This window comes from Ochlerotatus camptorhynchus, unplaced genomic scaffold (assembly GCF_037179485.1).
Source record: "Ochlerotatus camptorhynchus isolate MF236.1 unplaced genomic scaffold, CSIRO-AGI_Acam_v1.1 ptg000361l, whole genome shotgun sequence".
In the NCBI taxonomy this organism is placed as follows: Eukaryota; Metazoa; Arthropoda; class Insecta; order Diptera; family Culicidae; genus Ochlerotatus; species Ochlerotatus camptorhynchus.
Window position 1 is genome coordinate 4,219,608 of NW_027040849.1, and position 25,919 is coordinate 4,245,526.

The following is a 25,919-nucleotide window of genomic DNA, read 5'->3' on the forward strand; positions in this document are numbered from 1 at the left end:
AGGGCCTAGCTTTGGTTTAAAACATTACAATCATTGGCCCTTCTACGTCACTAGGCTTATCAATGAAATGAAATAAATTAATGGTTGGCCGTTTTAGCGTGCGGGCCTATTAATGAATCGAAAAATTTCGTTGATCGGCCGTTTCGAAAATCGAGTTATTTTTAATGATTTTTCAAGCGGTGCTAAAGAATGGTTTGCTTACGTTTTGGACATAGGCCCATTTCAAATGTTACTCGAGATATGATAGTATTTGTTATGATTTAATAATTTTCTTTTTGCTCGAATGTTGTTCTACCGTTTGTGTTGCGTAAGAGAGACGACGGTAGAGCAAGAGAGTACGAATACAAACAGACTGCCGCGCACGACAAATGAAGCGAGTGTAGTAAAAAACGTCAGCCGTTTCAACCCCTGGTGGCCACTGAACCGAGAAAACCGGGAATCCTATGTAATCACACCGTTTGAAAAAAATCATGTAAAATTCTGCGATATCTAGCGCACATATAATTAACGCTATAACGCTATAACTACACGATATTTCATGTATATTAAGCGCGATATCGCATGCATCATCAATGTTGCACAGAGGCGTCGCGTGCCTCATTTGTTTACCTGTGCACCAAACTTTGTTCGTTATAGCTTACCACCACATATTAGTTTTTGTATATTTTTCAATAATCCATGAATTCGAGAGACATATTCTCAATTACTATATAAATCACTACCTAACGTAATATTTGAAGGGCCTATCATCTTGTTAAACAAAACATGTATGGCCCTTTTCACACTAACCGATTAGGAGGAATTGCAAAACTTAACTAATTCTCGTTTTTATCACAAGGCTAACTCTTTCGACTGAAGTGTAATCAAGAATATCCGTCAAACACTTCCCAAAGCATTCTTGATACAAAACAGTGTCAAAATCTAGAGAAAATTCATAAAGTCCCCTGGGTAGCAAAGTTGAATTAATCAACTCTTTATTCATCAGAACAACACTATCAGAATGAACCAGGGGAAGCTCATAAGTTTTCACAGGCGCACCGGCGCAACTATCGGTAATTGAGAGATTCACAACTGACAAGAGAGTAAGAGCGGGCTTTTGCGCTCTTTTTCTCCATCACTCTCGTTGTCTGCAATCAGATATCCAAGTGCACAGCGCGAAATGCACACTTTGGGCACCCATACATCACAAATGTTCTTCTAATTTAAACTCACACATTCAAACCGGGTTGCAAGTATGATAACGTCCAAAGCGTACCAGACCTCTGAAAGTTTCAATTACAACTGGTGGTGCAAACCGTATTGTGGAAAATTTGTTGTATTTGCTTCAAGAGGTGATAGAAGGTCTGCTTGGTTTACATCAGGCATTTGATCATTCACAACCTTGCCACCCGCCTCCCAAAAAAGCTCACTTTTAGGTGCACTATTTAACGAGTCATGGTAGTGATGGTCATTTGTGGTCTGGAGTAAAGAAGTACAGCTATAATGTGACCATAAAATCTATAAAAATCTAAACGCATTTTTTTATTATTCATACCTGTGTCGTGCACAGGTTGCACATGTGGACGCGACGCCACTGATGTTGCATACAGGCTTGCATCCAATTTCGAATAAGGACTGTTCATTTTATAAGGTAGACGCCTTTATTTCAATATAGGAAGCTCAATTTTTACCTAATTTTGTCTTATCTTCGATTAGCGTGTAGTTAAGTAAACAACCCCTTGGGTGTGACAGTTGAATCCAACGGCTGTTTTAAAATCTGAAAAATGTCGCGTATTGATTTGGAAACCAGACGCTCTCGTACAGAAAAATAGCGAGTGTCGCGAAATTTTCGAAGACAGCAGTGTACAAAATCATCAAGAAGTTTGGAGAGAAAAGTACACTATTATGGATTTGCCAAAAACTTGACGCAGACAAGGACCATCGCATCCAGATTTGGAGAGAAGAGGTGTACAGCTCCTTACATCACAGCATTCCTACTCCGTGCGGGAAATTGCGCAAAAACTAGGGGTCAGCGTTGGAACGGATCAGAATATGAAGATGACTAACATTCGAACCTACTGGATGCAGAAAGCGCCGAAGAGAACAGAGCGCTTCCAGGACCTCAGTTTAGTTCAAATTGAGAAGTTCGGGGAAAAAGTTCTTGTTTGGCAAGCAATTTGTACGTGTGGTCGTAAAAGCTAGCCGTTTTTTACTAGAGGAACAATATCAGGAGAAGTGTACCGAGATTAATTAATTAGATTAATGGGCACAATTAGCCAGAATATAGTCATGGTTCCTATATATGGAATCTGGAGACAATGGAACGGTCCTTCGGAAGATTCGGAACATCCGTAAAATTGATCAATCCACCAAACTGATCCTAGAGCTCCGCGGTTTTTTTTACTGTGATATAAGAAAGAATTTTGGGTCGTGACATAAACATGGAACCAGATGGCAATGAAACCGTTTTTCGGAAGATTCGGAGCATCGGTATAATTGGTTCATTCATGAAACTGATTCTAGAGCTCAGCAGTTTTTTTTTAAATCTCTTGGAACTGTGATATAAGAAAAAATAGGTCGTGACGTAAACATGGACCTGGATGGGCATGAGACCGTCCTCTGGAAGATCTGGAACATCCTTAAAAGTGGTAAATCCAGGAAACTGATCCCAGAGCTCCGCAGTTTATTTAAAAAATATATATTAGAAACTGTGTTATAAGAATGAATTTAAGGTTGTGACATAAACATGAACCTGGATGGCCTTTGGATCGTCATTCGAAAGATCTGAAACATACGTAAAAGTTTTTCATACATGAAACTGTAAAAAAACCGTGATTTTTTTTTCGGTAACTTCACAGTTCGAAGTGTTTTAGACAAAATCGCGAAGTTCTAGAATCAGTATTATCGATGCACCACTTTTACGGACCTTCCGGAAGACGGTTTCATGGTCATTCGGGTCCATGTCTATGTTACGACCCCAAATTTTCTCTTATATCACAGTTCCACGCGTTTTCGAAAAAAAAAAACCGTAGAACTCATGGATCAGTTTTATGGATTTACCATTTTACGGATGTTCCAGCTCTTCCAGACGACGATTCCATGGCCATGCAGGTACATGTTTATGCCATGACACCAAATTCTTTCTTATAAAGACTGGAACGTTTAAAAATTGGTCGATAAATAAATCGTTTCTTTCAGTTGTTTCACGTTGTTCGCATCGTACCACTCGATTGCCTTTTTCCCATAGTGGCAGCTCGCCAAGTCGGGCCAGAACAGCACAGGTCTATTATGTTGCTTTAGGAATGGTAGCTGCCGCTTTTCCAGGCACTCCTGGACGTAGATCGCTTGATTGATGGCTCCCGTAGTTATGAAAATGCCGCTTTTTAGACCACACGTGCATATGGCCTGCCAGACGAGATATTTTTTCGGGAACTTCGATAGTTTGATGGTTTTGAAAATTTCAGCCACCTTCCCTTTTCCTGATGCGGTATAAAACTCCTGTCCCGGAAGCTGCTTGAAATCGCCCTTCACATAAGTTTCGTCGTCCATGACGACAAAGTCGAACTTTGTGTGCAGATTCGTATACAGCTTTCGGGACCGCTGCTTTGCCGACGTGTTTTGTTTGTAATCTCGGTTCGCCACCTTCATCTTCTTAAACGTCGACAACCTGGCTCGTTTCTTGGCCCGCTGCACAGTAGTATGGGAGACATTGAGCTTGCCAGCGACGCCCCGGATAGAGAGGTTAGGATTCCGCATATATTTCACCGCCACCTTCTTCGTCGTCGCTGTCACGTCCGGATTACGATTGCCGCCGCTTCCAGGCTTCCTGGCGGTCGACAGACGCTCCCCGAACACTTTTAAAACGTTTGTCACGGTTGATTTGGCCACATCCAGCAATTGTGCCAACTTGGCGTGTGAGAACGTCGGATTTTCTTGCTGCGCGAGCAAAATTTTGACACGCTGCTCCTCTTGCTTGGACGTCATTTTGAAAACTGGAGAGCAAACGGTGATATATACACTCAACTTCCAAATGCAGCATTTCAGGTTTTTAATGCATTTTTAACAATTTGAAGTTGACCAATTTTTGCGCGTTCCAGACTTTATCACAGTTCCTAATGTTTTTGAAAAACCTGCGGAGCTCTAGGATTAGTTTCATTGGTTGACCTCTTTTACGGATGTTCCGGACCTACCAGAGGATGGCCCCTTGGCCATCCGGGTTCATGTTTATGTCATGATCCCAAATTCATTATTATATCACAGCTTCAAATGCTTTTGAAAAAAAAAGTGGAACTCTAGAATCAGTTTCGTGGATTGACCACTTTTACGGATGTACCGGATCTTTCGGAGGACAGTCTCATGGCTATCAGGGTCCATGTTTGTCACGACCCCAAATTCATTATATCATAAAAACTCCTAGTGTTTTTCTAAAACTGCGGAGCTCTAGGATCAGTTTCTTGAATTGACCACTTACAGATGTTTCGGATCTTCCGGAGGAGGGTCTTATAGCCATATAGGTCCATGTTTTGTGTCATGACCCCAAATTCTTTCTTATATCACAGTTCAAGGATCAGTTTCATGGATTGACCATTTTCAATGATGTTCCAGATCTACCGGAGGACGGTCCAATGGACTTTTAGGTACATGTTTATGTCATGACCCCTAATTAATTTATGTATGACAGTTCCAAGTGTTTTCGAAAAAAAAAAACCGTGGAGCTCTAGGACCAGTTTCATAGATTGAACAGTTTTACGGATGTTCCGGATCTACCGGAGGACGAACTCCAGAATTTACGTTCGGCGTATAAAAGATTTTTGCAAGTTTGAGATCTCACACATCTCACTGTTACACTTTTCAGACTATCACTCTATCTCACTGTCAACTTTTCGAAAATTTCTAGTCCACAGTTTTCATAGACCAGGATATTGAAAAATTTATAATGTTTGGATTACATTGTCTAGGGGAAATGGCTCTAATGTTGGCCTATGGATCTAAGATTGGGCCCATCGCCAAAAATCTACTAATGGATATTTTTGGTCGCTATTGAAAATTCAGTCGATTGCTGAATTTATGTATGGGCCCAAATTAAGGGAATTTATTTATTTGAAATTTTTCTCTGAATATCTTTGAAATTTTTCTAGGATTTACTTAGGATCGTTCAAAAATATCTTCAGAGTAACTTTCAGGTTTTCCCTCTATAATCTTATGATTCACTTCGGTATTCCCTATAAATTATCTCTATAACAGTTTCGGAATTCTGTGCAGAACACTTTAGGAATTTCCCTCAATAAAACTATTGAAATTCACTATACAATTTTAATTATCTTTGAAATTCATTTGGAATATTGTTCAGAAATCGTGGTTTGTCCATTTGAATTAATTCTCCCAGAATTTCCTTGGAATTTACTTCAGCATTGCAAGGGAACTTTCATGGGAATTCTTCTCAAAATACCCTTAAGAGAATATCTTGAAATTTTCTTGGAATTCACAAGAAACTCTTCTTTGAATTTCCTTGGAAATTTCCGGCACGCTTCGAAGTATCCTGGTGCGCTACTCCGCATATCTTTGGAAATATGCTCAAAATTCACTGTAAACTCAACTAGGGTATATGAAGGCTTCGGTAACCAAAATTTAAACGTTAATTTCGCTGTATTTTCTTACCAAAATTCATCGCTGAATGTATTTAATGTTAGTTTAGGTTATCTTTATTAGCGAGACTTTTAGCCAGAGGCTGGTTCATCTGAATGTATTTAATCGATTCCTTAGTCTTTCAGCTTAAATCCGATTAAATTTTTACGACTTAGCAAACCTGTTATGCCAGATAATTCTTCAAATTAAATATACTCACTACAGATCTTGAAAAGTCAAACAATGTAAAAAACTGACAAAGACTTTTTTTTATTTTTTTTTCCATATAATCTTCAAAAACAATCTTAATCCGAGATCGGAAATGTCATTGCGTTGATCTCATTGTTTTCTAAAATAATTTCAAAGTTCAATCTATCACTTGAATATAGAACTTCTTTCTAGTCGGTCTAATGACCCATACGGCTCTGTAGCATTCGGCCGAGTGGCTTTTCAAACATATTTAGCCGTTTATATGAAACCGGGAAAATATTTTGGACACCCGGGTAAAAACGGGGATTATATTTCTCAAATTCAGTGGTCACCCTGGAAATGGTAATGTTTCCCAAACAAGACGGTGCTATAGTTTGCGTGGGAGTGCTAATAGTATCGACAAATTGACGTTTAAACCTTTGGCTACAAACGCAGATACGTCTCTTTGAAAAAGTAATCAAGACATTAGATTTTATTATACTGACATGCACGTATAGAAACCCTGTTTAAAATACTGAATCGCCAAAGCAGGAACAGTGTAAACACTCTTAGATATGTATCATAACAATTAAGGCTGGTAAGTTACTGAGTAAGTCGATTAAAAAGCAATGTAATTTCATTTGAATTTAGAACAAATAAAGTGTTAAATAAAGACATTATAGGGGAAATGGATGTAATGTCGACTTAAATTCCCGTAATTTGGGCCCATACATAAATTCAGCAATCGATTAAATTTTCAATAGCGACCAAAAATATCCAATAGTACCGTTAAAATGACGCGTTAATCTAGATAAAATTGGCAAACAGCAGATTTTTAGCGATTGGCCCATTCTTAGATCCCTAGGCCAGCTTTAGAGCCATTCCTCCTATTAGATTGTTTTGTTAAAGACACAGTAATCGAGACATGTTTCTTCAACAAAGTAGCTTGAAATCATCTCAACGAAAATGCAACCTTCTTTGCACGGACAAGTTTTGAATTTTTCGAACGGACGTCAAGCGAGGAGAGACTTTAATGTTCAGTTCGATAAATTCAGTCACTTTCGCAAATTATAATTCGGAGCTGTGGTGACACGCTATTGATCGTATGCAATGTACATGTATACTGCTACCCATGTTTTGTAGCACCCTGTTATCAGCCATTGAGCGGGCGGTTTGGTCAGAGGTAGCATATAGCTTTGTTATCAGTTCACTGATATTTACAACTTTGGTTGACTGCGTTGAAAGTACCTGTTCCGATAGCTGATGAGTAATCTGTGCCGGAAATTTTCGTCTTTTTCGTATCTCTATATCTACTGGTTACAACAGTCATTCGCGCAACCCAAACGACGTATAATACAGCAAAAGTAAGTTTAGGTTTCTTGCATCCTCTTAACATGGTTCTTACGAGAAATGTTATTGTGTTACTTACAACATACTACTGACAAATATCGAAGGGACAAAAGTTTGAGTGAACAAAAGGTCGAATTGGACAAAGGGTCGAAGGGACAAAAGTTTGAGTGAACAGAAGGTCGAATTGAACATAGATGGACAAAAGGTCGAATGAACAGAAGGTTGAAGTGGACAAAAGTTTTAAATGGAAAAAAAGGTCGAAATGGATAAACTGGTTAAATTGTTGGAGGATAAAATAGGTGGACAATTCTCAATTCATTTTAACGTAGAACTACGTCTTTGTCGACTATACTGGAGTGCAAATCAAAAAATAAGTGTAGCGATACTGATTTGTTTGTACACTGTGGTCATAAGTTGCTTGATCCTAGTGTGGACGTTCTCTTTATCCTTGACATGCTTGACAATGCTCGTTAATCTCCTTCCTGACCTCCGTCATGTAGGCCCTCCAAAAACCCAATTTCGGTATGAACACAAGACCTAGCTTTCTAATTTGCTGACATCAATTTTATTAAATTATTTGAAAAGTCTTCCGGCGACCAAATTACAAAACCTGCTTATGTTGTAATTGAGTGGAGATTTCGCATATCTTTTATGCAACACTGTAAGACAATTTTACTTTTCTGTAAACTTTTCGGTGAAAACGAATAGAAATCGTGTCGCTATAAGCGGGGAGGCGTTGATACACTCATCCACAAAGACAGTCGAGATGTTGTGATTGCGTTACTAAGTTGAGTCATAATCATTGATACCTGAAAGTCAGCCTATGAGCTTTGGGCTCTGTTTGTAACACTGTACATACCTGCATCTTCCCTTTCAAGCATAAACCACTAACTTAATTCTCCATTCTCTTTCTCGTTCCAGTGACTTGCATCACAGTTTTCACAGCACGCGAAGAGAAAAGTGAAAACTCCGGCGAAGACATTTTTCCCACCATTATTGTCGCGCAACCAAGTGGCGTTTTTCGTCTTATTCGTTTCGCGAGTGGAATCTTCTTTAATACACATTCTCTGCCAGAGCAAACGCTCATCGTTATCGCACTAATAGTGATCTTATTTTTTTCTCGAGCAGATTGTGTAGTATTACAGGGGGTTTATTTTCAATTTGTTTTAGTTTTCAGGTTTGGTAAGGCAATCAACAGTGGAAGCTTAGTGGCAATTGGAGCACCAGTATAATCAAAAGCATTGTGAGGTAGGAGCCGGAGATTAAGAAGAAGAAGAAGCAAAGTGAAAGTGTGTTGCACGGATCTCGTTTCTAAGGAGCAATTGATGGAGAAGTGTGTTCTAAATGTAACAAGTGAGGAAAAGGTGGTTATTCTCTACTGCATTGTGTGAAACTATCCCAAAAAGGAGAAGGAAGCTTATAATAGTCAATTCGTGGTCTTGGGATAGTGGAAGTGAAATAAGGGTGAAGAACCTGTTACTTTGGGAAGTTGTTGCACTGCATCTGGCTCGCTTAACGGTGGCAAAGATCTACAGCAGCGCAGCAGCATGAGCAGCACGGAACATCCACCGGTGATGGCTCCGGCGGATCTGATCAATGGAAGTACCGTCAGTCCGAAGATTATCATTCACCCAACGGAGGCCGCAGCACTAGGCATCGACCCACTGATTAGTCACGTTGGTGACGGTATATTTCTGCAAACAAAAACCGCTCAAGGTCTAGCGGGGATCTTCGTGTGGATTGCATTGTTCATCACATGTCAACAGGTAAGTTCGCGTTTGATATGAATTTAATGGCTGTTATTTTGAAACTTGAATTTCGCTTAATGCAAATCGTGTGATGTAAAGCCTTTGGAAATGAAATGCAGATTGTGACGGTCTGGTAGAACGTTGAACCTCTTGTGGCGCTCCGAAGATGCTTGAACCTGAATTCATTCACGCGTAAATTTCGCACAATCAAGTTTTCTCTCAAACTGGTTATTTTCTTGCAAGTCAAGAGAAGAACAAAGAGAGCCCCAAAGTGGGGCGGGACGCACAAGCACAAGTGCCCCCCAACAGTTCGAACAAGAGCGAAGCCATTATAACCCCCTCTGCTTGCTGGACGCTGTAGAAGGTCAACGGCGCGGAGGCGTGTATGTGTGTATGTACTGCATTTGAAGCTATGTCAGGCCCGTGTAGGGTGGTCCGCATTGTTTTGATTTTGAAGGTTTATAGCATTCGCGAACTGCTACCCCAGCGGATAATAGGCCAACGAGTCGACAGATATCGCGTCCGCGTGCCATTTGGATTTTTGCAAGTTGGATGGCCTTTCGAAGCCACGTTCAGAGCGTGGAGAATGACGAAGAAGAACCCGAAACATGCTATTCATCGTGGAAAATCGTGACGACCGTCAGTCTCATTTTTTGCAGTTGTGCTGTCTTCCTTTTGTCTGCCCCCCGTGTTTGAAGCTTATTCCAAAATGTTAGTGGTAGGTAGGGGCAGTTGTCGATGTTTTGTTGGTTCACTTGGTGACACGTTTTGTTGGATTGCGTTGTTCTTGTTTGTTGCCATGTGATGCATTTACCCAGCGGTAAAATGTCAACTAAATAGGTTGATTGTTACAGTACAAAATACTACTTGCTAATTTTGAAAGTCAACTATGAATTTAACTATGAATTAAAACGACTTCAGCAAACTTTCTGTATTTTCTAAATATATACTGTGATTATGAAAGACTTTTTAGGGCATTGAAACTTAAAAGTTTATAAAAGGCAGTGTAATTTCGGTAAAAATAATAGCAAAGTTGTTGATTAAAGGCCACTAGTTATCAGGTAAATTTTGTTCCCGGAAACATCTACATATCCTGTATCCGTGACCGACATTCACTAGTTCATTGCAACTTTTACCACAAGTTGGACATGCCGTAAAAAACCAGCACTAAGCAACGAACAACGGTGACTATACACGTACTATAACTATACACATCAGCCTCGTGCAATGACTGCGATTCTGCTCTTGTTGTTGTTAGCTTTGCTACTCTTTGTAACTGGCATAGTATGGCTGCTACGGTCACGGTGTGGCATGGCAGTCCGTACCATTTGCTTCATGGTTCATTTTGTTGGCTTTTTCGTGAATAAACGTTACGATGAAACATGTTTTAGCGCCATAACACTCATACACTCGACTGACCAGCACAACCAGTCAGGTACTAGAAGGAACGTGCAGCATGTTGAAAATAAACGATCCATTGGTGATCCAATGCAATGTTGATAACAAAAACAACGACGGGAAGAGCAACACGAGAGAATTATTGTTATTTACTCTCTTTTTAATGCTATAATGTTGTCCTCACGTGTCCCGTGTGCTACACGGACTTAAAAAATAACTCACGGGCTGAGTCAAGTTTACTCACTTTCTATTTTTTCATGCACAATTTTACTCCCTTTCGTCAAAAGTGGATTTACTCACAGCTGTGAATCGAAATGACGTCTGATGGATGCTAATGTCTTCCTAGAATAAAATATACAAAAAAAATGTGGTAGTAATTTTAAGTAAAAAAAAATAAAACCTTAAATATCGCAAAATGTCCTTGTCTGATTTTCATTAAAAGAAAAAGCTAATGGAAAACGTAAAATTTGGAATATTCTAAACCATATACATTTAAAAGTTGACAAAAATCGTGAAACAGGAAGTTTTGTTAAATTTTTGAACTTTTTGTTAAAACGTTTTTTCATGTAATTTATTCTCAGAAAACAATGTTTGAAACATTTTAAATAGTTTACAGAAATACACAAAAAGCGTAGTAACAAAAGGCTCAAAAATTTTATCAAATTTTTATGTTCTACGGTTTTTTTCATTTATCAAGTGTCCATGATTTTGAACATTCCAAAAGTTAAAAAAAAAAATAAATATCAGACAAGGACATTTTGAGATATTTAAGTTTTTAACAGTTTTTGAGAACTTTTACTTAAAATTATTGCAACAATTTTTAGTACATTTTTTTTTCTAGAAAGACATTTTGCATTTTTCATGAGCTTTTTTAAGATTTTTTTTTTCAAGAATCGAACATATATATTTTAAATATTCGGGTTTTTAAACTTTTTTTTAATTTTTACTTAAAAATTCAAAACACTTTTTTTTGCATATTTTTCCAAGAAATATATTTTATATTTTTCTCTAAAACTTTGTCTCAGACGTTATTTCGATCAGAAGTGCCGTTTCCGCGCTCGAGCGAGTGTGAGTGACAGAAGGCAGAAGTTCGGTCTCGCGCGGTTCGCAAAAAAGTGTCCAAATTTCGAGTGAAATCCGTTCCGGCGAGGGCCAAAATTATCCTCATCCGTCGCGGAATCCGGTGGCGAACCGTTTGTGCATATTTTCCGACCCGGAAAGGTACCGCTCGACGGTAAAAAGTGACCACAAAGTTTTTTTTTCGGGCTGAGATCCCTCGCCTCAGAGCAGCAAGAGTGTGTCTCGGTCGCGTTTCGTTTGCGTGCATTGCGAGGAAGGCGAAGGAAAAAGGTCGCCATGGCAGTCGTCGGGTCGGCTCGATCTCAGCTTAGCAGCGGCAACCTCTAGAGAGGAAAAAAAGGAAATTTTCCAACGAAAAGCAGATTGTGCCCTCCGCGTCTCTATTATTTTACGGTCATTTTCCGAGCCGAATTTTTCGCCGAGTGCATACAGAAGCAAGAACAATATTGTACAAAGAAAAAAAAGAGAAAATTGTTTTATTTCAATATAGAAGTAATAATTTAGTGGATAAGTGCGCGAATGAAGTAATTGCGTCGGGTGTGCGGGAAAGGAGTGGAAGATTGTTACACCATTTTTTTTTTCTTTGAATTGGTCGAGAGTGTCCGCACTCCCTCCCGCAGTAACGAGTGATTGGTGTGTCGTGTGTGAGTTAGAGCGAGAGCGACGAATCGAGAAAAAAGTAAGCTCCCCGCACAATGATGATGATGTTCTATATGCGCGCTGTACGGCGGCTGCTCCCCAAAAAGTTCGAATTTATTCAGGCGGCAGCGGCAGCAAAAGTGTGTGAGCGCGCCCGCTTGCATTAGTGTGTGTGGATAATCGTCAGAGAAAAGAAGAGTGAGGAAAAGCATCGGGGCGGACAGAAAAAAAAGTTTGACATTTTCTACGGCCTGCTTGATGAGGGTGCGGCGGCGGTGGCGACTTGCTCGTTGCTCCAGCAGATAGCTAGCAAGTAGAAGCGGTTTTCGGTGGACTTCGTGTCGCTCGTTCGTTCGTTTAGCTGCCCGCTCTTTCTCTCGCACACAATATACGCACACCGAAAAGTGAGGAAGGGAGAAAGATAAGCATCACGAATGCGCTCCCGGATGTATTGATTTGGTGAGTATGTTCCAATTGAAGATTGTTCTTACACATTTCTCGATTGCATTTTCGAGGGGACGTGTCTGCTTTTGTGGGCAGTGCGTTTGGTTGTCGGTTTGGTGTGGTTGGTGGCTCGCCCGCGCGCTGTGGCGCCGCCATCAGGTAGGGGAAAATTTCTCCTATCTGATGGTGGTGTTGGCATGCGTGGGCGGGATGCTGGTTGCGCCGGATTGACGATGGGATGCATTGTTTGCGGGAGTGGATGCGTCCCTTCTGGGGAGTATTCGAGATTTATGTATGTTCATCGTTCATCGTTTCATTTGTCAGAGTGATGACCACGGTCGCATGATGCATGTTCCTCGGCTTTTTACGGTTAGGTGTATACGAATAATTCACTATGATTTTATTTCCATCTTGATATAGTTTGAGTTTGAATACATCCTAGGTCCTATTATATTATTATTAAATATTCATTGATAAATATTTATAACAGGGTCAAAACACAACTGGAAGAAGCAACGTAACATCATTTAATTTTCTCTAATGTATGTTTAACGTTTATATGACAGTGAAATTAACCTTTTAATTTTTCCTTTCCAGGATAGAAAGTTACATAACTTATTGATATATTTATTTGTATAATTGTAAATACTTATTTAATCAAATTCTGAATATGAGTGATGAGGAAGCTTATTGTGTTCGCGAGCCCTCCGTTTAGGCTGGACGCATTGATTTAAATCTTTAAGTTTATTTTCAGCTCTTCGACATTTTTAGATTAATATTATAATGATTCACTATTTTCAGCCTTCGTTCAGGAAAATACAAAAAAAAACATTGGAATGCATGATAACAATTGCATAAAAACTGTAAACTGTCCAAATAACTTCGATTTTTCTGACTATTGATGCATTATGAAAGTTTACCAATATTTTAAAAAAGCATTCCATATTGCGTTAAGAAATTCCATGGTGCATAATAGGGTGTTTGTTTCAATTACAATAAAATATCAGAAGTTGAAATCAGTTGAATGTATTGAGGTTTACTGAAATCGAGCTTATTTGTATTTTGTAATACTTGTTTATTTAACATTATTTTATGTATTGCATGACTAGTAAATTAGTTTTATTTCACATTTTTAAAATCTCATTATATCACTATATAACTATCATTATATAACTATAATTTTCATTTCTAGAAAAAGTTGTCCTGTAGATCCTGAAGGACCAGAAGGTGTATCAAATAGCTTATCATTGTTATTTACTTTTTATTTTATTATAATATTATATGAATTTGGCCGGTTCCTTTTGGTGCAGCTCCACTTGGTTATTTGGCTGAGATCATTCCTTTTTATTTATTTATACAGTAACCCCTCCCTATCGTTTAAACATCAATTCAGCTTATCGTTTACCAAAACGAACCTTGCTGCAAACCCTACCCTCTTACCCAACATCCCAGTGACTCCTCGTAGAAGTGCAGAGGATTTCTCGGCTTCCATCAAAGCGAGTGTCACGTCAACACATTCCTACGCATTCCTTTCTTGACCTGCGTTCAGGCGCGGCTGGCGCTGGTATTGCCTAATTTGAGATCACCAGTTTTTACACATTGAGGATGATTGCTAGTCCCAAGCATCGTCTATTGGTTCTCTGTGTAGCTGATCTGGCAATAACAGAGTAGCAACCGTGGGCGGTCAATCATGCTCATGCATGCTCATAATGCCAGCCAATGTTGCTGCATAAGAGTCACAATGAGCGATTTTGTCATTATCTCACTTACTCTTTGCTCTTCACTCTTCGCGAAGAGGCGATCAGAAAATCGCTCATTGTAGCTCTGTCAAAGCTGAAATTGCAGGTTTTGTGTGTCGGACGCGGGCTTTGGGATCTTTTCTTGTACCTTACGCATGTGGGAAGCCATCGTGTTGTCTTATTGTTCCAGCGCTAGGCGTTGATTTATCTAAACGTTGCTTGATAACAATGCATTTACAGGATGAGAAAAGGAAGGCACCATTTTATTGTTCACTTGATGTATTTTATTGTATTGTATTACTCATATACTTCAAAATTAAGCAGATGACAACAATAATACAACATTATATGCATATAATTATTATACAGGTCCCCTTTTTAGACTAGATGCGATCAATGATTTATAAATAACAAAACTATTTTTTTTTTTTTTTTACATTGCATGATTACTATTACCTTAATATTTCAGTAACCCAAGCAAGTCATCGCAATTAATATGAAGCTGATGAAGCAGAGGAAATAACAACATTAAATAATATTATATGTATATAATTATTAAGCAGGTTATTTCTCGTCATGTTAGTTAATCATCACAATTTTTAGCATTATTGTTAGTATCATTCGAGCAAATAGATTTAATTGCATTATATATCCTATACATTTCAGTGTTGCATCCACCCGCCATTGTGAGCTGAGGAGGTATAGAGCTGCATCTTATTATATGTAAAATACTTCTTCATTGCAGTAGCAACTATATTATCCACATAAATGTATTCATTATGCCATATTTTGATGTTCTGATATATTATTTCTCCATTGCATATATTTTCATTATATAAATAAATACTGGGTTGGGAGGGAGCATCAGGGTATCATTCAAACTGAAACTGGACGATGGTATGATTGACAGCTGGAGTCTAGGAGAGAATAAACACTATCATTTTCTTTATCCTACCGATTAGATTGTGGTGATGTGAATTCTACTCTAACAGTTTCAGGGAGATTGACGCGCCCTTCTTAACAAACCATCCAGTAGGAAGCTTAATAAGTATTGCGAATTGTGTTATTCGATTTGTTGGAGCGTATCGTTGGAAGGAGATTCTTAAATTCCCGTGGATTTCGCGTAAGTGTCTCTGCTTACGGGTCCGCCCTTCCGTTTTTGGCCCTTCATACAGCGATATTGTGAATTCAGATCGGTAGCTCAAATTGATCTTGCTATTAAGTGGAGCTGCATACAAGACAAGTCTTGAAAGGATGGTGGCTACCTTACATACATACACATACATACAGAAGTGCCGTTTCCGCGCTATTTTTTTTTCAGGGTGTCCATCCAACCGGGAAATCCGGGAAAAACCGGGAATTTGGATTTGCCGGGAGAAAAAAAAAACCGGGGAAAATGCGGGTAAACCCAAATCGCACCGGAAAAGATAATGTATACTCATCCTAAGTAACAATTTTGGTTTTATCATAGTCTTGTAGGGCATAATTTGGTTTTCAAGAATCATTTAAACCCTTGCAATTTTACATGGAATCAACCAATTTTTTTTAAATATACATAATTATATTCATTTCTGTTTACAATTTTCATATTATGCTTTCACTGTGGTAAAGTATCAAAATTCCTCAAAATTACAAAACAAATCTGTTCTTTTCTTTCACTTGTTGGAGCATGTGGAGCTACCAAGTTAGATTACAGAGTATTTTTTAGAATTTCTTTTGGTTGTCATGGGATGATTTTTTTTTTTAATTATTTTGCTACAGTTTTCTTAGTAAAGTAGTGTTAATATAAAGCCTAACCGAGACATATCTTGGCACGAAGCTACTTGAAGATAGAGAAGCAAATGCATGTCAATTAAAAAAATGTCCGATCTCAAGCTCCTTGCATACCCGATCATGCTTGGCCTGCAAATGTTCGACAACGAACTTAAAAAAAATCATGAGATGATTGGTCCAGAGATAAATTAAAAATCATTTCTGCACTTTGTGCTAAACAGGTATACAAGATTAGGCAGTTAGCGGCGCCGGTGGTGTAGTGGTAAGCGTGATTGCCTATCACCCCTGCAGGGCTGGGTTCAATCCCAGTCGGCGCCGCCGGGATGTTCTGAGGCATAACATCTCTGATCACGCCTTCCTTTGGAAGGGAAGTAAAGCCGTTGGTCCCCGGTTCATGAGTTGATGGGTCGATAGTTAGGGTCCAGGTGTGGGAGCTGCCTTCCTGGCGTCGGTAGCATTGGTGCTCAGCACGGAAAACAAGATCGACGGAAAACAAACCAAAGGAAAAAAAGATTAGTCAGGGTATCGTAGGATACCTTGATTAGCCTGTAAAATATAAAGATCTAAATCCATACCTCTCACGCTGAAGTCAATGTACTTGATTATCTTAGAGATAAATCATCCAGCTCAAACCTAGGGGTAATCATCATTTTCATGTCAGCGCTGTCGGTGGTGTAGTGGTAAGCATGATTACCTCTCACCCCAGCAGACCTGGGTTCAATCCCAGTCGGCGCCGCCGGGATGTTCTGAGGCATAACATCTCTGATCACGCCTTCCTTCGGGGGAAGTAAAGCCGTTGATCCCCGGTTCATGGGTTGATGGGTTGATAGGTAGGGTCCAGGTGTGGGAGCTGCCTCCCTGGCGTCGGTAGCATTGGTGCTCAGCACGGAAAACAAGATCGACGGAAAACAAATCAAAGGAAAAAAAAATCATTTTCATGAACTTAAATCTAACCGGGATAAGTAACGAATGATCCATGAGTGTTAAAGTTACTATTATATATAGTATAATATATAATAATATAATATATAAAACATATAACATTTAATAATATAATATAAAAATTAATAAAAAGAATAAAGATCTGAACTCCAAGAATTTTGGAAAACTTAATATTTCCAAACCACACAAGCAACATTTTCGATTTCAATGTGGTCTTTAAGTCAATTCTAAACCTAAACCTATAAGGCCTCTTCAAAACCATGATAAAACCAAAATTGTTACCTGGGCAATTTTATTATGGGGCTTCCCGAAGGTTTATCCATTCTATCATTAAGTCGAATCATCGTATTGATATTGATATTGAAAATTATCTTAAATTATAATTCGAACGGAGACTCAAAATGCTCAAAAGTGGAAATCGAAGAAGATATGTATTAACCTGTCAGATATCTCCAATACAATTTAAATATGTTGTTAACACATCTTTGTATCCCACAAAATGTTTTATATGCCTAAAAATTTCAAGATCTAAACTCCTGGAAGATTTTAAGAATTGATTTATGCTTTTTTCAACATACCAAAACAACATGGAGGCTGTGATTTTATACGAAATCATGCTTCCATGAGATTTTGGAGATCTAGATCAACAAACAATCTCATCCCATTCTGCAAAATTGACGTATTGTAGAACAATTCTGCTGAAAAATATGATTATCTATAAACAGTTATTTTTAAATGCCTTTTTTAGGCAGCGGTGATTTTTTGGTTTTTTTGAATAACCGGGAAAAAAACGGGAATTGGAAAATTGGATTTGAATGGACACTCTGTTTTTTATTAAATGTCAAAGATGCCATTTTGAAAGTTTTATAAGATCCAAAATGGCGGAATTTTAGCAAAAATGTGAATTATTGCCCATAACAAACAATTACGCAAAGTTTCATACAAATCGAAGAAGGTAAACTTTTTGTTTTCGCTATTTGCCCTGGAACTGCCGATGAACTAAATGTTTAGAGAATTTTGAAGAGCTTTTGGAATGAATTCTTTGTATAACAGCAATGTATTTCAGAGAAAAATAAATTATTGAAGAACTCTAAGAGAGATGTGATTAGAACTCCAACTGTAGGAGTTCAAAAGTTCAAAGTAGAATCTTTAGAAAGTTCTTTTAGAAAATCCATGACGATTGTGAACAGGATTCAATAAACCAATCAATATTCAAAATAAGTTCTGAGAATAATTTAAAAGAGTTGTTGTGTCAATTCCAATTAAATTCTTAGCAAATTTAAAGATAATTTCAAGTGAATTCTAAAGAGAGTTACAAGAAAATCTCACGATACATACCAAGGGGATCGAATTTTGAGGGAACAAAGAAAGAAACGTATGAGAATTCAGAGATTAATTCCAAGAACATCTCGCGAAGAACTTCTAAAGAATTGTAAGTAGAATTCAGTACCCTACTTACCAATCAGGCTAAGACCGAGTCTACTTGGTCAATCCATCTTTTCCGCTGCGTGCCTCTTCTTCTTGTTCTTAGGTTGCTTTCGAGAACCATTTTCGCTGGGTTGCAGGAGAATTCAGACAAACTTTAAATAAATTATTTAAGAAAGCTTCAGTGAATTCTTTCGAAACGAAGCTCAGCGATGCCGGCGCCGGTGGTGTAGTGGAAAGCGTGACTGCTTTCTAACACCCCGATGGGTCTGGGTTCAATCCCAGCCGAGGTCGGTGGGATTTTTCTGAGGCATAAAAATCTCTGGTCACGTCTTCCTTCGGAAGGGAAGTAAAGCCGTTAGTCCCGGCCCATGTGTGTTGAATGGGTGCGATATCCTACGCAGGTGTGGAAGCTGCCTTCCTGCACATTCGATTGCCGTCAATGGATGGCAATCGATGTCCGTTGGTGATTGGCACTAGATTGCGGAACAGAGACCGACGTTAAATAAAGGAAAAAGAAGAAGAAAGCTCAACGATTCCTCAAAATTTTTAGGAGTGTTCCGAAAAGTTGTAAAGAAATTAATTTTCAAGTGACTCTCAGAGAGAATCTTCAATTAATTTTAGAGAAACTGTGAAAAGATCTCTGAGTAGGGAAACTATTCTAAAAGAAAATTGAGAACATTTCATAGAAAAATCCTGTAAAGAGTTCTGAGCGAACTTTTTTCAAAGTTGTTAAAACATCGAAATATATTGCCGATATATACATATGGGTCATTCCAGCTCAAATGGGTACACCACCTGTGGTCGATGTCACAAATTTGAGCCAAACTTGGTCAAAACGCTTATTTTGGCATTCTGAACAAAAGCCTTTTTTGATTTGGCTCTGAAGTGCCTAGATCCATCTCGGCTACAACCCTGGATTTTCGAGATTTAAAAAAAATCATCTTTCAGAACAGATTACTCCACAACCACATAAGGTATTCGTAATCTTAGACCGTCAATTTGAAGGTTTTTAATGTAGATTCTTATAAGTGTACCCACATTTTGTTTTTATTATAGCAACTACAGTAAACAGGCTGATTACCGGAAGGTATCCAAATTGTCAAAAAATGGCCTATTTTCACCATGGGCGGGATTTTTTATTTCTTAATATTTTGGGCTAAAATTTTCACCACGCTTTAGAAAACTCTCCTACTAGATGTGATTCCAAGCGATGATTTGGACAAATAGTTTTTGAGATATGACCAGATGAGTGAGAGGTAGTTTTGATCTTTTATGGTAAAAATCAAAGCTATTTAATATTTATTTGTTTTTCCTTGAATTCCTTCACGCTGATGACATAATAATATTTTTATGTTATTTTCACATGTTCACATTATATGAGATCATAACTAGCTCATTTATTTACTTCTGTCCATGATTTAATTGAAGTCCTAAAAGTGAAATTTTATTTTAGTTAATTGAAGTCCTGAAAGATGAAATTTTTTAAAATCTCGGAAATCCCAGAAGGATCTAGACACTCTAGAGCAAAATCAAAAAAGGCGTTTGTTCAGAATGCCAAAACAAGCGTTTTGGCCAAGTTTGGCTTAAATCGGTGACATCGATCACAACTTTTTTAAATTCTTTACACACTTGAGCTGGAATTACCCATATACAGCCATTCCATAGCAAAACGATATAGTGGATCTCAGAATTTCGTAAAAATTGGTTGTTTTGTTCCTTATCACAAAATATTATACCCGTATTTTTTTATTTTGTCATTAGGGTGACAATTTCCATGTTAGGGTAGTCGAAAAAAACATTCATTTTTTTCAAAAATGTATAACTTGAAGCATCGGGCTGATTTCAAAGATCAAAGTATCAAATGAATTAAAAAATCTTTTTAGGGAAAATATAATGATATTGAAAAATGGGATTTTGTATTGAAAATTATCTACTCTGATTTTTTTTCGTTCATGTAACTATAAACTCTACCTATTGACAAATTTTCATAAAATTATAGGACCCTTAGGTTCAAACCTATCCGATAATTTAAAAAATCTCCTTCATAATTTTCTCGAGATTGTTTTCAGCAGAGCTGTGGAGTCTAATGAAAATCGATCGACTCCGAATCCAACTCCAACTCCTGTGATTTGAAATTACTGACTCTGACTCGTCGACTCCGACTCCAATTACAATTACTTCAACCTTAGTATTCTAAAAATGCTTGATATTGATTCTCTAGCGGCGCCGGTGGTGTAGTGGTAAGCGTGATTACCTCTCACCCCAGAGATTCAAGCAATTCTTGTGCTTGCACAGAAATCATAACATTCGAATATCTGCATAATGTCTGATAGTCAAGCAGCATTAAATGCTTTAAAATGAGCAACATGCAATTCAAAACTCGTACGGGAATGTGCAATGTCACTTCAGAAATTAGCCTGTAATAACCAATTAAACCTATATTGGGTTCCTGGCCACTGTGAAATTGAAGGGGATGAAAAAACCGACACGTTAGCCAGACTAGGATCATCTCAACAATTCATTGAACCAGAATCATTCTGTGGAGTTTCTGCTTGTTCTCTTAAAATGAAGATCAAGAAATGGAAACAAAATGAAAGTGGAGATCAATTGGGATTACACTTCCATTGCTAGGCAATCCAAACGGTTCATAATTCCGAACATTTCAATTACTAGCAAATTCTTGAATTATCAAAGAAAAATCTCAGTGTCTATACTGGTTTGATAACAGGATTTGTCCATGTAAATATCACTTGAAGTTAATAGGAAAACTTCAAGAGGATATGTGTCGATTCTGTGGCATAGAAAAGAATGACCGGCTATGCTCTTGTGCAGCAATCTTCAATAAAAGGCGTATTTTTCTGGATAAGGGGCTGGCCGAACCCTTTGATATTTGAAATGCAGGTCCCAGTCCAGTAGTACATTTCGTTCGCACGGGTTACTAACATCATCAAAGTGGAGTAAGTCCGTTTCCGATACATCTGCCATGGCATTGTTGGACGTCGAGAAGGCGTTCGACAATATCTGGCAAGATGGTCTAGTGTACAAGCTGCATCGATACAACTTTCCTATCTACCTCGTGAAGATCATCAAAAACTATTTGTCAAGCAGATCATTCCAGGTCTACTTGAACAATGTCCCCTCTGATACGTTCAACGTTGATGCAGGGGTCCCTCAGGCAGGGCTGGTAGCGAGTCACTTTTTAGTGACTTGGTCACTTTTTTCAAGTCAGTCACTAAAAAGTCTCTTTTTTAAGGCCAAGTCACTAAAGTCACTTTTTCTTGCAATAAGTCACTGTTTTCAACTTTTTTAGCGTGAATTTATTTCAAGATTGACTATTCTTTGCGTTGTGACGTTTAATCGTCCTTCACTATATACAGAATGTCTACTCATTTTTCTGGATAAAATTACCTGAGTTTTTCAAGTAAGTAGTTCTTTTAGCATCCGAGACTTTTCAGCGAACTTGACAAATTTAGAAAACCTTAGGGGTATTGTGCAAATTTTTAAGAAGTTCTAAGCACCTCAGAAAAGCTAGAATTATAAGGTATTCTAAGAATTCTATGATTGATCCTAAAACGTCAGAAGCGTCATGGAATTATGCATTCATATCAGAAAATTTGCTAAATTATTAAACAAATTTAGAGAACTTCAGGTAAACATAGATAAGTTATAATACTTGAGAAACATTTTCGAAACTTCAAGGAAAATTAATTAATTTCAGTAAAGTTGCTGGTTCTTAAAAAATACTGATAACTTCAGGGTAGTCTAGACAACTTTTAAGAAATTCAGTAATCGGTGCCTAACCAGGAAAGTTTAGACTATTGAAGAAGTTTTAAATTAGTGCCGATAATTTAAGGGAAGTTTTATGAACTGCAGAAAAATCTTGAGAACTTCAGTGAAAATCATAGGACTTTATTAATTATTTCGTTCTAATTCCATGAAAATTGAGGGAGCATAAAAGTTCCATAAATTCAGAAAAACTTCGGAAACTTCACAAAAGGACAGTGGTCTCCAGAAACCAAAAAAAAATATTTCCTACTGAAGATTAATCCTTTGTGAATCTTTAAAGTTCAAAGTGTGAATGATAATAACGAGAAAAATTAAATGGTTGTATTTTAAAATTTATTATTTTCTTTAAAAGAAACTTAGTAAGATTTTCTTTTTAATTCTTTGAGACTTCCAGGTATTTTAAGGAAACAAAAAAAAAAATCTGAGGATTCCCGATTTTCCAGATTTTTGAAGTTAGTAGACACCGTGACTAATACCGTGAGTTTGATTATAAACTTTCTATTGAATATTTCGTTTTAAAGGTTCATATCGTACAAAAGAGTTTATGAGATAATAATTGAATAAGTCTGAAACATCAAACATTTATTTGATAGGTCACTTTTTAGTCACTATTTTTACAACTATAAGTCACTATTTGGTCACTTATTTATTCAACATGGTCACTAAAATCACTACTTCTGACAGCAGTGATCGCTACCAGCCCTGCTCAGGGTAGCCTGCTTGGGCCTATCCTATTCAACATCTTCACGTTAGACGTTCCTCCCCTGCCGGGTGGTGGTATCCTGTCTATGTTCGCAGATGACACCTCCATCATCTATAAGGGCCGAGTGATCCGTGCTCTGGCGAGTAAACTACAATCAGGCCTGGATGTTCTGTCCGACTATTTCAAGAGCTGGAAGATTTGTATCAATGCAGCTAAAACACAAACCATTCTGCTTCCACACTCGAATTCACCTCGGCTTGTTCCGTCTGCTAACGTCAAGATCCATCTTGATAGCACTCCCATTGAATGGTCCAGTGAAGTAGTCTACCTTGGTCTCACCCTCGATAGCAAATTGCTATTCCGATTCCATGTGGAACAGACATCCACCAAGTGTAACATTTTGATCATGTCGCTCTACCCTCTGATAAATAGGAAGTTCATCCTGTCCCTTAAAACCCAGCTTGCTGTCCACAAGTATATCATTCTGCCGGATATTGAGTATGGTATGACAAGTGTGCTAAGTGCCACCACCTAAAACTTCAGAGGATCCAGAACAAGATTCTCAGAATGATCCTTAACAGTCCAACTCGTAATTCTGAGATTCCCCACCAGGCCGGTCTTCAAACACTCGAGGAGCGAAAGACTTCCACGCTGGAAGGGTTCAGAGTCGCCTGTCTGCAATCAAACTACCAGATCATTCGCGTCTTTCACTCAAATCTTTAACCATGACACCAGGATGATTAGAAATGACTTAAAAAGCATCAGTGATCTCCATGAAATTCTTAAGATATTTTTTTTCAAGGCACGAGGTTGATCAGTTACCATTCTGAATATCTCAAACAGACCAATAATTCAAATCACGTCTCTAAGATGAAACCAGATATTTCTCGATTACTTTTTCAAAGGGACGTATCAGCTTTCGTAAACAATGCATTTGATCGTCGATTTGTCGTAACTGGTAGCTCGCTCACGCATGCTAACACTACCATCAGATAGGGGAAATTTTCCCCTACCTGCTGGTGGTGTTAGTAAGCGTGTGCGAGCTACCAGTTACGCCATATCGATAATCAAATGCAATTTTTACAAAAGCTGATACGTCCCTTTGAAAAATTAATCAAGATTTGATGATCAGAAATCTCCAAAGCCTTTTCTGGATATTTGTTTCAATACTTCAGGTTGTTTCTGAAGATATTTAACTGTCCAACAAAAAGTCATGCTGAGGTTGTTGCATCATAGAGATCCAAGCACCACGTGCGGCCCGCGGGTCACACTTTGGTCATCATTGCTTGAAAGCATCGAAACGATTAAAAATTCATTTCCCATGTTAAGTAAATGCCCATTTAGTTAGCTTCAACAACGGAGAAGATACAATTGGAGGATTGATTCTTTGGAATAGTATTAAAAAATATAATACCTGAAAAAATCTAGTATTACGAAGCTTTCTAATCCACAGTGAAATCAAGCAACTTTCGTATTAAGAGCTAGTTATTTTAGTTTTAGTTTAAAGAGACTTTACCCTTCAAGGGCATCCGTCTAAGCTACAGTTATTCAATAGACCTGGATTGGTTCCCATTCCGATAAAAAGGTCTCGTTTGCTACATATTTACATACCGACACGTTGATTTATCGTAGGCAAACATTCGTTTGCATCGAACTTTGGCTTTTTGTGCCACGAAGCGTATCGAGTGGGGATTCTCACAGTCGTCAGTCTATTTGTCCATATGCTGCTGCTGTTGCTGTTACTTGAACAACTTGAATCCATGTGCAGTGCAAATTCGTAGCCATAGGATAGCTACAGCACACCATCGTATATTTACAACTGTCAAAGTTCAGTCGGAAAATTGCGATTGTAGCTAATGCAGCCCACACACACACACACACACACACACGTAACTGCACGTTTCGTAATTCGATTGGTTGTGTTCATCAAGATGATACGACCACACACCATCCTGTCGGTGTCGTGGGTATCCTAAAGATAAAAGTTTTCCTAACCGTCGTCGTCGTTGTTGAATCCGGATGTTTGGAGAATTCACTACCAACCGTAATACGTCTAATTGCAGTAGTTTAATTGGTTTTCTGTGTGGGATGGGCAATGGAAGATCAACCCAGCTTTTGCAGCAAACTTCTTTAAACTAGTTTCACGAACTGAAAAAGCACTGATCAACGCACGTGGAAACAGTCGGAGGACTAAACAAGGCATTTTGGGTGCTAGCTGGTCCGGAACTGCCCCGACTAAAGCGTAAGCGTAAACCTCACCGATGTTGATGGTAAGATGTGCTGTTCACAAATTTAGCACAGAGCACGGTGAAATTTGTATGTGCACGGATAATTTACACACTGCCAAGTTTGAATCATCTTTGTTCGGTTCGAGCTCGTACATGTTGGCTAAGCTTTCTAAAATTATTGATTGTTTGTGTTTTTTGATTAGTTTTTTATCAATATTTTTTCGCTATGGAAGTGGCACGGTGGGCTTTTTTAGGAGCAGAATTCATGAAAATGTTGTGTATGCTAACTTTTAGGAACATTTAATGATGTTTTGTAGGGACAAATCTCAGTTTGAATTTTTCGCGTCGATCAAATAATTGATTAAATAAATTCATACTTAAGTCCACGAGGCACGGATCTAACGAGTTTAGAGCTGACTAGATTTACATTGCTAAATGCATACTCAGCCAACGATGGATAATTTAGCTGATTATTGAATGGCGAAGCGCAGATGAAGAGATGAAGAGAAATGTTGATCACATAATAATTACGTTTTTGGCTGAACCCCATAACTCTCATCCGAGGGATTTTGCACCAGCCAGACAGTGTTGTGCAATTTTTGTTCGGATGTACATGCATTTAATTTTCGTGCTCTTCAAGGCTATTCCAATCAGAGGTTCATTAATCTTTCATCGCCTCAAAAGTAGCCAACAGGTGTTTTTATCTTTCTTTTGGCTTCGAGCACTTTGTGCCGGTTTTGTTAGCAATCTTCATCTCCGTTACCTTCGGAATAATTCAATAGCTTATGCTTTTTACCGGAGTTTGTACATTTTTGTCTCTTAAGCTTTCCTCATTTCCACAAGAGCAACACAGATCGTGACAAACGAA

The 25,919-nt window shown here is 38.2% G+C and overlaps 1 protein-coding gene across 5 annotated transcripts in view; it reads left to right on the top strand.

Moving 5' to 3' along the window:
• The window catches only part of Tmep (Transmembrane endosomal protein), a 121,677-nt gene that overhangs the window by 21,322 nt on the left and 74,436 nt on the right, over nt 1–25,919 (top strand). For 3 of the 5 annotated variants that reach the window (XM_065231853.1, XM_065231852.1, XM_065231857.1), the window contains exon 2: nt 8,314–8,909. In XM_065231853.1, the coding sequence (XP_065087925.1) occupies nt 8,691–8,909 (219 nt within the window). In that variant the 5' untranslated portion in view covers nt 8,314–8,690. The remainder of the gene's footprint in view (nt 1–8,313; nt 8,910–25,919) is intronic. The other 2 variants (XM_065231856.1, XM_065231854.1) reach the window with 1 other exon arrangement.